Genomic DNA, 15,705 nt, shown 5'->3' with positions numbered 1-15,705 from the left:
AAGACATTAATCACACTTAACAAGGTGTTAGAAGCGTTGGCAGCGGCAGGCCGCGTCCGGGACCAGGTGTCATGGCGGCCGGCCGCAGTCGGCCGCGATTGAAGCAAAGCCGACAGCCGCAGTAATACTAACTCACCCGGATCGCCGGCATGGTTGAGGCTGCCTGCAGAAGCAGGCAGCCTTCTTCTTCTCTCCCTCTTGGCCACTGCCATCGCTGTCGGCAGTGTGGCTCCACAGCGATCTGGCTCCTCCTCCTCTGCTCCTTAGGGCCGTGGGTGCGGCTGAAGAGAATTCTTAAAGGAGCCATGACAGGAAGTGTCATGGCTCCCCCTGAAGCTCCTCCCCCGGTTTCCTGTACTTAAGGCAAGGGCTGAGCATTCAGTCCTTGCCTTGGTATTGAGGTCTTTGCTTGGTTCCTGTGTTCCTGGTATCCTGGTTCTTCATCCCGCTTCTGCTTTGCCCTCCTTGCTGGATTGATTCTTCTGGACACCGACCCCTGGACTGGCTTTTGGATTTTCTTCAACTTCTCTATAGAGACTACCTACGACCTGCTGGAGGCGCCATCCATCTGGAACCCACGACCTGCAGGAGGTGCCTGCATCCAGACCATCTTCAGTCTTCAGGGAGTCGCCTAAGTCCCAGCGGCCATGTCCCTTCGGGCTCCTCCTGGGGGGATCACGTCCTTCCAGGGTGAAGGTCGCTCTACGTCTTCAACAGGCCTCGCCATCTGACGATAGAGATCGACGAGGGGTTTCCTCTTTCGCAGCAGCACAGACTCTACCTCAGAACAAGGGTCCACGCTCCAGGTCCTAACACAAGGTGCTGTCTGATTTCCCAGTCCTGCAGCTGTACATCATGTGTTAAGAGATTTTATTGTATTTTATTATTTTGTAATTCTCTTATTTAGTCTTATACCTATTTGTTAGCAATTTCAATTTTAATTTTAATGGGCAATTCAATATTTTTTTTGATATCTTAATACTTTCAATATTTTTAATTTTACACATTTTATTAATGTAATCTTATAGTTTGAGTTTTTTGATATAGTCAATATAATATGTTTTATTGGACCAGGATTAATACTTGGTTCTCATTTTATGACATGAAGTGTATACAAATGTTCGGTATATAAAAATGTAAAAAAAATAAATTAAATAAATAAATAAATAAATAAATAAATACATTCATAAGAGAAATAAGAACAGAGTTTAGGAAAAAAAACATTAAAAATTGTTAGTCATTTTTTTTAAAAAGGTTCAAAACAATTCAAAATAATTCAGAATTGGTCAGAGGTATTTCTTCACGGAGAGGGGGGTGGATGCCTGGAATGCCCTTCCGAAGGAAGTGGTGAAGACCAGAACTGTGAAGGACTTCAAAGGGGCGTGGGATAAACACTGTGGATCCATAAAATCAAGAGGCCGTCAATAAAGAGTGGGTGGCTCACCAGAATGACGGCTACTGCCTGGAGATAATACCCTTATTCAATAAACATACACATGGTTACTGTGACTCCAACATCACTCTAAGCTACAACAGCAAGAGGAAATGTGGAAAAAAGGATTCGCACTCACAAAGTGGGGAGTAGCTGGCTTGTTACGGCGGTTACTACCCCAAACCAAATAAGCCTGATACTTCACTTTCAATACATATCCAGCATAGCTCTCTGCTTCAACGGCAGGGGAGAAGAAAAACTGATACTTCACGCATAGCTCTCTGCTTCAACGGCAGGGGAGAAGAAAAACTGATACTTCACGCATATCCAGCATAGCTCTCTGCTTCAACGGCAGGGGAGAAGAAAAAAGGATTTGCACTCACAAAGCGGGGAGTAGCTGGCTTGTTACGGCGGTTACTACCCCAAACCAAATAAGCCTGATACTTCACTTTCAATGCATATCCTGCTTCAACCGCAGGGGAGAAGAAAAACTGATACTTCACGCATATCCAGCATAGCTCTCTACTTCAATGGCAGGGGAGAAGAAAAACTGATACTACACGCATATCCAGCATAGCTCCCTACTTCAACGGCAGGGGAGAAGAAAAACAACCAATAAGGGCTGAATAACACAGTCTGGGTAAAACAAATAAACATGGGTGTAGCTTGCTTATTGCGGCGGTTACTACCCCTACTACCCCTAACTAATCAAGCTTGATATTTCACTTGGTTGCAGCTCCATCACTGCTCTCTACATTAATGGTGGGGATGGAAGGGAAATAGAACCAAAGAGCTAAGAGAAACAGATAAGTATGAGAAAAAAATGTGAAGCTTGCTGGGCAGACTGGATGGGCCGTTTGGTCTTCTTCTGCCGTCATTTCTATGTTTCTATGTTAGGTTATTGGTTTTTATACCATTGCATTTTTTTAAGGTACAGGGTACCCATATACCATGTCATACTGAATTTATGTACATGTCTCAAGCCATTCTTTATTACATGCTGACAAGTCATGCCCTGCTATAATATAATTTTAGTATATCTGGAGCAGATAAATTCAGATCTAACTTACTGACTCAATCTAACCCTCCACTTCAGTTTCCTGATTTTAGATCTAAAGTCTGAGCTAGGAAATGCCTATGATTCAGTTCCAATCCTACAGGATATATCTGTAAAAATGCAGAAGTTAATTGTTTATCTCTATGAAATTGATTCAGTCTTTATTTTATTTATTTATTTTATTTATTTATAGCTTTTATATACCGACATTCAAATGAATATCACATCGGTTCACATACAACTGGGGAGTCAAAAACTGGTAGAGAGAAAGGAAGGATAAAAGTTACAATTAACAGGGAATCATAAGGAACTGGGAGAGAAAGCGGAACGGTCTAAGGGGCCAAGTCAAAGTGTGAGCAGAAAGAATACAGCAAAACTTAAAACTTTGTTGCCATAGGAACTATATTACAAAGTATATTTACAAAACTGTATGACAGTGAGAAGCATTAGCTGTTGCTTTAAGTTTAAAAGTGTAAGATATAATACTAACAAAAGAAATTATATATATTTCAAAGGGTCTTTTACAGGTACACATTTCTAAAACTTGCTTTCTATGTTTAAATTTCCATCTTTTGCTGCCCCTTCAGGTTTTCTTACATGGGAAATACTGCTTTTAGATATTATTTCTAAAATACCATACTTGTATTCATCACTTCTCATTCTATCTTCATTATTCCACCCATTACCCTTATGCTTTTCAAACATAAAATGTCAACTTTAAGAATATTTAAACTCATGTTTATATCCAATCTTTTATTAAGAAACAAATGTTTGTTGTTAGAAATATAGCCAATGATCTTGAAAATTAGAAATGAATAAAATACATTATAAACTTCCAAATTCAAGTTAGGAAAATGAAATACATTAACTAAAACTGCTAAAGAACAGAACTTGCTAAGGAAAGGTTGCAATATTCTTCAATCACAGTTCCACAATTCTTTTAGAATGACAATTATATCTATGAATTAAAGAGCATATTTTCTGAGAAAATAGAAATAGTGAAATGTTGAGAGATTTCTATAATTGAATATAATGTATTATAAGATGCATTCATTTCTGTGCATTTATTGATAATTCTAATATTCCTATAGCCAAAATGCTAATTATTTACGACACCTGCTGGCCTTTGCTTTTGCCATTGAGGAGATCAACAATAGCACAGATCTTTTACCCAACATTACTCTGGGATATCTGATGTATGATTCTTGTGTAAGTGATAGCATCTCAGTTTTAAACATAATGAGAATACTGTCTGTCAATACGGATGAGGTTCCCAATTATGACTGTTCTCAGAAGGGCAGAGTCATGGCTTTCATTGGACACTTGATGTCTTCTCCAACCTATTCATCAGCACAAATCACAGGGATTTACAGATACCCTCAGGTAAGGAAAATAATTATGTTTTTCAATTTCTAACATTGTATAACATATGATTCCCTTTTTAAATGTCAATATAATTGAATTAGATATTTCATTAAATGTTTTTAAATAATCAATATCAGTATTACAAAAAAATAAGGTTTAGGTACGCCATTAGAAAACAAAATAAAAACAGATAAAGCATGGCAGCATCATTTAAATCTCATAAATGAAGTAAAATGTGGGGAAGTTGAAGAACAGAAGAGGTTCAAAGTACTATGCAGTAAGTCTGCTTTGAAAATTATCCATAAAATCTTCCCACACAATGTACTTCTGTTGAAATGTCCACAAAACTGTTTTCATGAAAATGTACGAACATACTTTTTAAAATCTGAATTTAGGCATGTAATTGCACACTCCTTTCCAACTCTGTGACCAGGAATATCTGTGCTCTGTGTGGGTAAACTTACGCATGAAAATATTATGGGGCGGATTTTAAAAGCCCTGCTCGCCGGCGCGCCTATTTTCCATAGGCCCGCCGGCGCGCACAGAGCCCCGGGACTCGCGTAAGTCCCGGGGTTTTTCTAGGGGGGTGTGTCGGGGGCAGGGCCGATCAGCGTGGCGTTTTGGGGGCGGGACGCGGCGTTTCGGGGGCGGGCCCGGGGGCGTGGTTTCGGCCCGGGGCGGTCCGGGGGCGTGGCCGCGCCCTCCGGAACCGCCCCCAGGTTGCATCTCGGTGCGCTAGCGGCCCGCTGGCGTGCGGGGATTTACTTCTCCCTCCAGGAGGCGTAAATCCCCGGACAAAGGTAGGGGGGGGGTTTAGATAGGGCCGGGGGGGTGGGTTAGATAGAGGAAGGGAGGGGAAGGTGAGGGGAGGGCGAAAGCGAGTTCCCTCCGAGGCCGCTCCGATTTCGGAGCGGCCTTGGAGGGAACGGAGGCAGGCTGCGCGGCTTGGCGCGCGCCGGCTGCACAAAATCGGCAGTCTTGCGCACGCCGATCCTGGATTTTAGCAGATACACGCGGCTACGCGCGTATCTACTAAAATCCAGCGTACTTTTGTTGGCGACTGGTGCGCCAACAAAAGTACGCGAACGTGCATTTTTTGTAAATCTACCCATATATGCACACAACTTTACCTGTGTATCGACTGCTGGAAATTTTTCAAATGATCATATCTGTGGAAAAAGTGATGTTTTACCCAAATAAGCCTTTTGGAAAATTATCCTCCCTGTGCCTTCCATATGCACCTCCTCCTCTCTGCCCCCCCCCCCCCAGGATATTTATAATCTGATTGGAGACACCACTCATTACCAGAGCTTAGTATCAATGAACTCATACAAACTCTGTCATGTCTTCTCTGATGGGAAAGAGGGGAAATATTTAACTTCATGTCATAGAAACATAGAAACATAGAAATGACGGCAGAAGAAGACCAAACGGCCCATCCAGTCTGCCCAGCAAGCTTCACACATTTTTTCTCTCATACTTATCTGTTTCTTTTAGCTCTTGGTTCTATTTCCCTTCCTCCCCCATCATTAATGTAGAGAGCGGTGATGGAGCTGCATCCAAGTGAAATATCTAGCTTGATTAGTTAGGGGGTAGTAGGGGTAGTAACCGCCGCAATAAGCAAGCTACACCCATGCTTATTTGTTTTAACCCAGACTATGTTATACAGCCCTTATTGGTTGTTTTTCTTCTCCCCTGCCGTTGAAGCAGAGAGCTATGCTGGATATGCATCTAAAGTGAAGTATCAGGCACATTTGGTTTGGGGTAGTAACCGCCGTAACAAGCCAGCTACTCCCCGCTTTGTGAGTGTGAATCCTTTTTTCTTCTCCCCTGCCGTTGAAGCTATGCTGGGTATGCGTGAAGTATCAGTTTTTCTTCTCCCCTGCCGTTGGAGCAGAGAGCTATGCTGGATAGGGGTGTGCATTCGGATTGACCGCATTAGTAAAACGCAACTCATATTTTTTTTTTACTTAAAAAATTGATTCGACATAAACGATCGGATTTCCCACATATCGAACATAGATATGTTCGATATGTGGGAAATCGCGATTGTTGAGCCAAAATAAAAATATAAACCCCCTCACCCTCCTTAATCCCCCCCCCCCCGACTTACCACAACTCCCTGGTGATGGAGCGAGGAGTGAGGACGCCATTTCTGCAATCCTTGGCGAGAAGCATGTGACGTCGGCGGCACGTCGAGTGACGCCGGCGTCACGTGATTCCCGGCTCGTTCGCGCCGGACGGCTCGTTCGGCCCAAAAAGAACTTTTGGCCAGCTTGGGGGGGCCTCCTGACCCCCCCAAGCTGGCCAAAAGTTCTTTTTGGGCTGAACGAGCCGTCCGGCGCGAACTCGCCGGGAATCACGTGGCGCCGCGTCACTCGACGTGCCACCGACGTCACATGCTTCTCGCCAAGGATTGCAGAAATGACGTCCTCACTCCTCGCTCGATCACCAGGGAGTTGTGGTAAGTCTGGGGGGGGGGATTAAGGAGGGTGAGGGGGTTTAAATTTTTTTTTTGCACATATGTACATATACCCAACTCATTGGATTTTTTTTATGTCCATATTGGCCGCAAGTGGGACCCCCTTTCGGACATAAAAAATATGAACATAAAATTTTGCTCTGCACATCCCTAATGCTGGATGTGCATCGAAAGTGAAGTATCAGGCACATTTGGTTTGGGGTAGTAACCGCCGTAACAAGCCAGCTACTCCCGGCTTTGTGAGTCCAAGTATTTCAGATTGTAACATTACCAAGGGGACATTATATACTATTTTGATATTCTAAAATAAAAGTCTTCACATTAAATGTTCTTCCAATGACATAGCAACAAAGTAACATAATACATGATGGCAGATAAAGACCAAAGATCTGCTGACGAGGTGTTCAAGTTGTTGCTGTGAAATGATGAGGATTTAAATACTTTCCAGCTTTCTCCAACAATGATAACCCTGCTGCTTATTTTGCCCTGGTTTGACATTTGTGGAAAGGTATGAGGTGTACTTCATGGGCTGATTACGCAGTCCATCATCAGTCTATATGCAGTGATGCTGAGGTGAGTAGGGGCAATCACTCTCACAATACCAAACCAGAAGAGTGAGGAAACCTGCAAGGGCTGCTGCATCCATGTTTCATATTAGATGCAAGGTTGAACTGCTAAGAAGACTTGCAAAGAGAGAGTAACTGACCTCCTAATCTCACTTTCTCATTACAAAAATAAAGGCAAATATTGCCAGAGATGAAGAAATTGTTGTTATCAGATGGCTACAGGCCACCAGGCAAAGACTGAGCCAGTCTCATTTCTACCCCATTGCATGCATAAAAGTATAGTTTCTGCTTTTCTTGGAGACATTAGAACTACAAGTTCATAGATATAATATAGGGAGCGGAGGAGAAGTTTAAATCAGAACAGGATCAGACAATCTTGGGCAGATTTTTAAAAAGTACGAGCGCACGTACTTTTGTTCGCGAAACCGGCGCAAACAAAAGTATGCCGGATTTTAAAAGATAGGCGCGTAGCCGCACGTATCTAACCCACCGGCGGCGCAGGGCTTTTAAAATCTACCCCTCTTTGTTTGTCTGAAATCTAAACAGATTGGAAGTGTAACAGTCCCTCAATATGACAATCCATAAACAGGCAATGAATACACAAACAGGAGGCTTCTTTTATTTTCTGTGCATTCTCCTGTAATCTCATCTCTTTCCTCCTGGAATATATTTTTATTTTATATTTATATTCTGCTTTCCACAGCACTTCAAAGTAGATTACATTCAGGTACTGTAGGTATTTCCCTATTCCCCAAGAGTTTATAATTAAGTTTGTACCTGAGGCAATGGAGAGTAAAGTAACTTGCCCAAGGTCACAAGGAGCAACAGCAGGATTCAAACACTGGTCTTCTGGGCTTTAGCCCACTGCTCTAATCACTAGGCTACTCCTCCACTCAGACTGCTGTTGGCCTTCTTATTCCCAAAGGATTATCTGCTTATTATTCAAAACTTAAATCTCTCCTCTGAATTCTTTATCCTTTTTGGATCAAAGCACCAGATGGAGGGTTATTTAGACAGGCAATTCATCTCAACCTCTGCCTTCAGGAAAGGGCTAAGGATAGAAGCCAAGTTTGGCATCCTATATGCCTAGCCCCGCAGTTTCAGCATCTGGTGATTCCTCCCAGCTCACCTCCAATGCCAGAGTCCTCTGTTATTTTGGTCGGTCATGGGTCAGCTCCAAAACCAGCTGCTCTCACCTCTTGCCTGGGACCATGGGGAAGACATGGCAGGTTGCCACACTAGCTGAGCCGTGCCACACTGGGGATGCTGCTCAACTGAGCGGGGCATCTCTTGGCACACACGACTTGGTCATATTTAAAGGGTCTGCCTCCAGAAATCCAACATGGCACTTGCGGATGATGTCACTGGCTCTTCTCTACTTAAGGCCAGCTCAGACCAAACTCAGACACCTCAGCAATATTTACTCCTCCTTGGATTAGCTGTTTTATGCATTGCTGCTGGTTCCTGATCCTGCCTGTATTCCTGTTTCCAGTTCCTGCTTCCTTGGAGTTCCTGCGTCTTCATCTGGTAGTCCCTTATCTTTCTTCATTCCTCTTGCTGTTCTTCCCAGCCTTCCTTCCACTGGATTTATTCTTTAGCTTGGACCCGGGCTTCATCTTTATTTTAGATTATTGGCTGACCTGGGAATTCCTCTTGACCTTATTGATCACTGCCTGCCCTGATCTTGGTTTTGTGCTCGTCTCTGCTGTCTCCCTGGCAGTATGTAGAGTTCATTGATGTTATCAGCCAACAGCAGGCTGATGTTCTACCCTTGCACAGGGTCTATGATTGCCCTATAGTACTTCTGCTGGGAAAGATCTCACTGTGGGGTAGAGTGCATCCTCTTTCTGAGTCGGAAAGCATAGCAATGTCCAAATATAAACAAGATAAACTGGCCAAGGGATTTATTCAACCCTCTTCCTTTCCTGCTGGTACTGGATTTTTCTTCATAGCCAAGAGGTATGGGTCCCTTTGACCATGCATTGATTACCGTCGCTTGAACAAGATCATGAAGAAGAACCAGTACCCTTCACCACTGTTCACTGAACTATATGATCGACTGAAGGGGAACACATTTTTACCAAATTGGACCTGTGGGGAGCATGCAATTTAATTTGCATTCGAAAAGGTGATGTGTGAAAATCGCTTTCAATACATGTGATGGCCACTACAAATATCTGGTCATGCCATTTAGCTTATGAAATGCTCCCATGGTTTTCCAGATGATGGTGTGAGATATTTTAAGATATGCTACATTCACATGTAATTGTCTATCTGATGATATTTTTATACACACTAGAAATTTGGACTAGCAATGATCACATGCCAAGCAAGTGCTACATCATCTCAAAAACATCATTTTTATGCCAAGCTAGAAAAATGCTCTTTTGAGCAGAAAGAACTCCCCTTCCTGGGGTATATCATATCCATAACTGGACTCCAGATGGATCCTGAGAAATTGAATGCAATTCTCCATTGGTCCTGACTGGTGGTACTCAAGGCACTGCAATGGATCTTGGGCTTTTCTAATTATTGCCACCAATTTATCCATAACTACTCTTCACTGGCTTCTCTGCTCGTGGCCTTCTCTAAAAAGGGAGCTGACCACTGGGTATGGAATCAGGAAAGCCTCCAAGCTTCAAACTGCCTTAGACAGGAATTTATGTGTGATCCTTGTCTTTGCCACCTGGACTCCACCAAGAGATTCATACTATATGTCAATGCCTCCACACTTGGAGTGGGAGTGATCATGCTACATGACCTCCAGGATGCTCTCGTAACCTATGCCTTCTTCTGGAGAAAATTCTCCTCAGCAGAGATAAATTACACTATCAGCAACTGAGAACTGCTAGCAGTTAATTTAGCCCTTGAACAGTGGTGACTCCTGATGGAAGGCACCCAATATCCAGTAACAATTTACACCAACTATATGAAGCTTGAATACTTGGCACAGGTGCAATGATTGAATCCCCATCAAACCCGTTGGTCCCTATTCCTTAATTACTTTGAATTTGAACTGTGATATCAACCAGCAGATAAGAGCCAATATGCTGATGCCCTGTCCTGATCTTTCAAGGAGGAGAACCTCCCAGACCTCACAATGGCCATTATTGGTCCATCCAGGATCCTGTTAGTGGCTACTGTGACCATACCCTCAGGAGTAGACTGTGGATCCTTCACATCTTCAAGAATGGGTGCTAAAATGTCTTATGATTCATGCATTTCAGGGCATCCAGGCTTTGCTAGGACCTTAGAACTACTTACCTGCTACTACTGAGGGCCTCATCTGTTGCAAGATCTAAAACAGTACATAGATTTGTGCTTGACTTGTGCCACAAATAATACTCTCAGAAGCCGGCCCTGGGGACTACTTCAGCCATTACCAGCTCCAAGGGAACAATAGACATGCCTTGCTACATATTTTAACAGTGATCTACCACCTTCAGGTAAAGAATCCATCAAGCTAGGTTGAGAGAACATTGCACATATCTCAACTTCGGGTGAGTTTCCTCACTCCAAGGGTCATCAAATGTTCACAAGAGAGCACTGTTCTGTTCGCACGTCTCACATTGAATATCACATTGAATGTCAAAGTGGCCCCTAACCCCCTACATTAATACCCACCTAGTAACTCTCTATGGGAGGCCCACCTCGAGTTACTAGGTGGGCCTCCCATAGAGATATAAATACCTATCTAGGGTTAGGGCATTATGGCTAGGTGCTCTCTCTCTCTCTCTCTCTCTCTCTCTCTCTCTCTCTCTCTCTCTCTCTCTCTCTCTCTCAAATGCCACATTCTGGCACTTATGACAAAGGTATCACAATTTTCAGTAACTTAGTTCTTCACATAGGTATTAGCACAAATTGTGAAACACTGCCTATTACCATAAAACACACCCTTTTTTCTATCACTTGTGGTATTTAGTGCATTTTGATTAATCCAGGCCAAAGTGAAAAGGATGCCCATTTAAATCAGAGAAAAAAAATTCTGGCAAATTAATAGGAATGTGCTGAAACAAGTAGATAAGTCTAGGCAAAATATTCATTTTGATTACCCCAATTCTCTCCACGCATATGATCAACAACCCTGAGAAAATTTGCTGCTCATTGAGTATTTTGTTATATTCCAGAGCATAATTTGTCTTGTAGATGTCAGACCAGTTTGGGGGCAGAGAAATCCCCAAATATTTAAATCCACTTGTGGCCACCCAGAAATGATATATACAGTGTGGTATCAACTGCTCTGTTGCTCCCCTTAACTAAATAATCTACAGTTTTTGATAATTTACCATATACCAGGACACCCGGCAGTATTCTGGGTGCTGACTTTTAGGCTCTGTAAGATAAAACAACAAGTTGTCTGTGAAAAGTGAGATCTTGTGATTTTTGCCATTGAACCCAAACCCAGTTATCTCCTTATCTAGCCTAATCACCTGTGCAAACACCTCAATGGGCAGATCAAACAGCAATAGAGAAAGGGGGCACCCCTGCCATAAAGAAAGTTTTCCAGATAGGGATCCGTTAGTAAGTAAACTGGCCATAGGATCTGTAAATAAATGTTGGAAAATAGACCCTTAGGTCAAGATAGAGTTAGTGCAACCTGCAGGGATGAGCCCTACAATTCCCCACCATTGGCAGGCAGAACTGGCAGGAGCAGAGGTCCAACAGGATCTTCAGCAATACCAGCCCTCTTTTCCCTAAGCTTGAGCTCTTGAGTGCTGGGGCTGGCTGGACTTAGGTGCATGCCTCTGTAGAGGTGAAGATCCAAAGCTTAGTAGATAAAGCAGGCCAGTACAGTGAGAAGTGCATCTGGGATAGGCCACAATCAGGACAGGTGACAGGCAGCAGAGTCTGGATGAGGCTGAGGTCAGAATCAGGCAAAGATGAGGTACAAGCTATGGTCAGTGGCAGGCAGAAGTCAAGTAGCATTGAGATACAGTCCAAGGTGAAGACAGAAGATCAGTCCAAAGAAGAAGATAAAAAGGAGGAAGGTGAGGGAACACAGAACACAAGGAGATGCTGAAGACAGATGAGAGGAAGACTGATCACAGATGAGAAGCTCTGGAAAACCAACAGGAACAAAAGCAATGCACTTCTCCAGGAGGAGCTGACCTATTGCTGAGGCACTGGAGGACCTTATGGAACAGCTTTGTATGAGGACCAGCATGTGATGACATCAGAGGGTGCTGTCTGGCCATTCCTGCCACTGCTGTTAAATGTGTGGGACTTTGTCACGTGCACTCTTAGGGAGGCAGGAGATGAGAATTTCTGGAAGGTGGTCTGGGGCCCGATGTTCCAGCAGCATCCTGCTGCATAGGAAAGAGGCTGGTTGTAGCAGCACAGTGCGACTTTCTGCCGTGCTCAGAGGAGGAAGCCGTGTGGGGGCCTTGGGGAGCAGCAGGAAAGATGTGGCTTCTGGAGGTTATACAGCTAGGCCTGGCTGCAGGTAAGGGCGGTGGACCGCGAGTTGGGCCCACAGTCCACCAAAATCAAAAGCACCCCCTCCTGTAAACCCCCTCCCTGAGGGTTTAGGTTTCCTGGGATCCATACCTTCAGGAGATTCTTATCTATGATATTGGATGCTGGCTCCCAGGTGTTCTCATCTGGGCCATAGCCCTCCCAAGAGATAAAGTACTCTCATTTCTTACATCATTGATGGACATTGAGAATTTCCTTTACCTGATAGATAGCATCAACCTTTGAGGAAATTTCTTGCAGTTTAGGTGGTTTCCTTGAGGGCCACAAGAGAATTAGTGGTTTCATGAGAGAGACATGGAAGACATTGTGAGCTCCTATGGAAGACACGAGACCAATTTTCCTGAGGATCAGAAAATTGCCTATGTATCTGGAAGCAAGATGCATAAATGGTAACCAGAGCTGAATGTGGTGGATGCTAAGCCAGACCTTGTCCTCTGGCTTGAATTGTAGTACAGGCCTTCGGTGAGCATCAGAAGTGTTCTTGGATTTGTCAGTCACTTTCTGTATCATCTCTCTGGTGCATACCCAGAGTTCTTGATGTTCTAGAGCAGAGCTTTCCAAACTGTGTGTCGGGACACGTTAGTGTGTCGCCTGCAGTGTGCAGGTGTGTCGCGCAAGCCCGGTCAACTCTGATGCGAGTTTGGGCTTTTTTTTTTCTAGAGATTCACTTTTTTTTTTCGGTTTATGGGTTGCTTATTATTGGGTGATTTTTGCTGTCAATCGCGTTTTTTGGGGGGCTTGGTGGGTGGAACGAGCCCAGCCATCCTTGCATTGGCTGCTGCTTGCCGATGAGGCCTGGCCATGAGGAGTACTGACTGCAAGCAGCAGTGTCTGGTGATCATGGAAGGGAGTGAAGCACTTAACTGGCAACAATCAAAAAGACGAGGTACATGAGTGTGGGGGCCAGACATGTGCTGGGGGGAGAGAGATGAGTGAGTGGGGGGCAAACGTGCTGGGGGGACAGACATGTGCTTGAGGGGGAGAGATATGAGTGTGTGGGGGCCAGACATGTGCTGGGGGGAGGAGAGAGATGAGTGTGTGGGGGACAGACAATTTGTTTTATTGTTTCTCATAAATTATAACAATAACATGAATCTTGGAATATATATTTTTAATATAAATTTAAGGTTTTCATGAGATAGGTTGTATTGTGAAACATTTTATTTATGTATATATTTAAGGAAACATACATAAATTGTCGAAATATGTTTCGTTCGTTTAACCTTTAACCTCTGGTTTACTAGTAGACTGAATTACCGTGTCGTGAAATTATGTTTGTCTAAAAAGTGTGTCACCAACGTGAAAAGTTTGGAAAGCTCTGTTCTAGAGACATCATTTGGGATGCAGATGATGGAACCATGAAAGGAATAGGGAATGGAGGTAGAGGCTCTATACACAATTTGGAAGGGTGAACATACTCTGGTTGTGAAGACATGGGAGTTGTGAGTGAACTGCCCAAGGCAGAAGTAAGGCTCAATTATCCTGCCCGTTATTGGTATAGGGTCTAAGGAAGCAGTTCAAGGTGCTGTTGGTATGTTCAGCATAACCATTGTCTTGTGAGGGGTGTGCCATTGTGAAGTCCAGAGATATATTATTTTTTTTGTATAAGTACTGGGCTATAAATTGGGATCTTTGATTGGAAATGACCTGCTGTGGGTAAGCCATGCTGGTAAAAGATGTGCTGAGTGAAGAGCTGGGCCAGTTCTGGAGCCATGGAAAGACCAGGAAGTGGAATGAAATTGTCCATATTTGAAAAAAGGTTGATCATGACCCAAATGACAGAGCAACTATTAGAAAGAGGAAGGTCCACACAAAGTCAGTGGACAAGTGGGTCCAGGGTTCCTTGGGGGCCAATAATGGCTGTGACAGCCTCCAGGGTCATCCCAATAAAGATTTATGCTGTGCACAGGTGGTACAAGAGTCCACATATGCTCAGACATCCCATTGCATCTGTGGCCACCAGCAGTATTGTTGGAGAAAGGCAAGTGTCCAAGCCCGATTAGGGTGTCCTGCTACAAGGGAATTGAGAGACCATTTAAATACCTTTTTATGGAGTCTGTGTGGGATGACTGTCTTCCTTGGTGGAACAGTCATGATGGTGAACAGGAAAACTCTGGCTGGATTCATGATATGCTGGGGAGGCACTGGAATGTTCTCCGGTTGGAAAGAGTGGGAAAGGGCAACCACACAAGCATTCTTAAGTGTTAGATACCTGAGCTTGAAATCAAAATGGGCAAAGCATAGAGACCAGGTTTGTTGAGCATTCAAATGTTGGGCGTGCTGCAGGTGCTCCAGGTATTTATGATCAGAGTAGATGGTTATGAGGCGTTGAGCACACTCCAGCCAATGGTACCACTCCTCATGGGCTAACTTAGATATGAGGAGTACTCTATCACCAATTCCATAACTGCTTTTGGTGGGGGACAATTTTCTCAAGAAGAAGGAACATAGGTACAAGGTGCACTTGGCAAAGTGCTGACTTAAGATGGCCCCTATCTCCATCAATGAGGCATCCACATTGAAGACAAAGGTGAGAGTAGAATCCAGATGATGGAGACATAGATCTTATAGGAAGGCATCTTTTAAGTCTTGGAAGGCCATCACAGCCTCAGGTGCTCAAATCTTGACGTTAGCCCCTTTTCAAGTAAGGGACGTAAGAGGAGCACCAATCTTGGAGTAGTTAGTGATGAAATGTTTATAATAGCTGGTGAAGCCCAACAACCTTTGTAGGGCCTGCAATTCACTTTGCTGGGGCAATCACTGATACTATTGAGTTTGTCCGGGTCCATGGTTATGACTCCTGCCCACGGAGCTTCTCCCCGCAAGCAGCTCTCTCACCTCCCGTGCTGCTTGTTTTCTGATGTGGCTGGACACCGCCAATACTGGGCCTTCACCATGGCAGGAGCCGCGGACTCTGCTTGCCTCTTGTGGCCTGGAGGCCGCCCATCAGACTCCTCTTCACCGCGGCAGGAGCAGCAGTCTTCAGTGTCTTCTTTGCAGCAGAGACGCCGACATCTTACCATTCCGCGGCCGGGGGAGGCCGCAGTTTCCTGTCTTGCCTAGTGGCCGGAGCCGCCCTTGATACCTCCTGCAGTGGCAGGAGCTGCTGCTGACATCGGGGCCTGCTCCTCGGCCCAGCCCTGCTTCACTGTCGTCGGCATCTGTACAGGGCCACTGTCCATGGTCCTGCACAGCTTCCTGTTTCCTGCCTCTAAGGCGCAGGCCGTGCCTCTTCACAAGATTTAAAGGGCCCACGGCCGTATATGCCCCGGGCCCCACCTAATGACTACTTCCTGTCTCAGCCCTATAAAAGGGCTTCTCCTGCACT

At 44.4% G+C, this 15,705-nt stretch overlaps 1 protein-coding gene across 1 annotated transcript in view; it reads left to right on the top strand.

Annotated features, from left to right (window-relative positions):
- The window catches only part of LOC115077685 (extracellular calcium-sensing receptor-like), a 78,980-nt gene that overhangs the window by 4,257 nt on the left and 59,018 nt on the right, over window positions 1-15,705 (top strand). Inside the window, exon 2 of the mRNA XM_029579976.1 lies at window positions 3,581-3,872. Coding sequence (XP_029435836.1) covers window positions 3,581-3,872 — 292 coding nt within the window. The remainder of the gene's footprint in view (window positions 1-3,580; window positions 3,873-15,705) is intronic.

The sequence above is a fragment of the Rhinatrema bivittatum genome, chromosome 16 (assembly GCF_901001135.1).
Source record: "Rhinatrema bivittatum chromosome 16, aRhiBiv1.1, whole genome shotgun sequence".
Taxonomy (NCBI): Eukaryota; Metazoa; Chordata; class Amphibia; order Gymnophiona; family Rhinatrematidae; genus Rhinatrema; species Rhinatrema bivittatum.
This window is presented reverse-complemented; position numbering and strand designations above follow the sequence as displayed.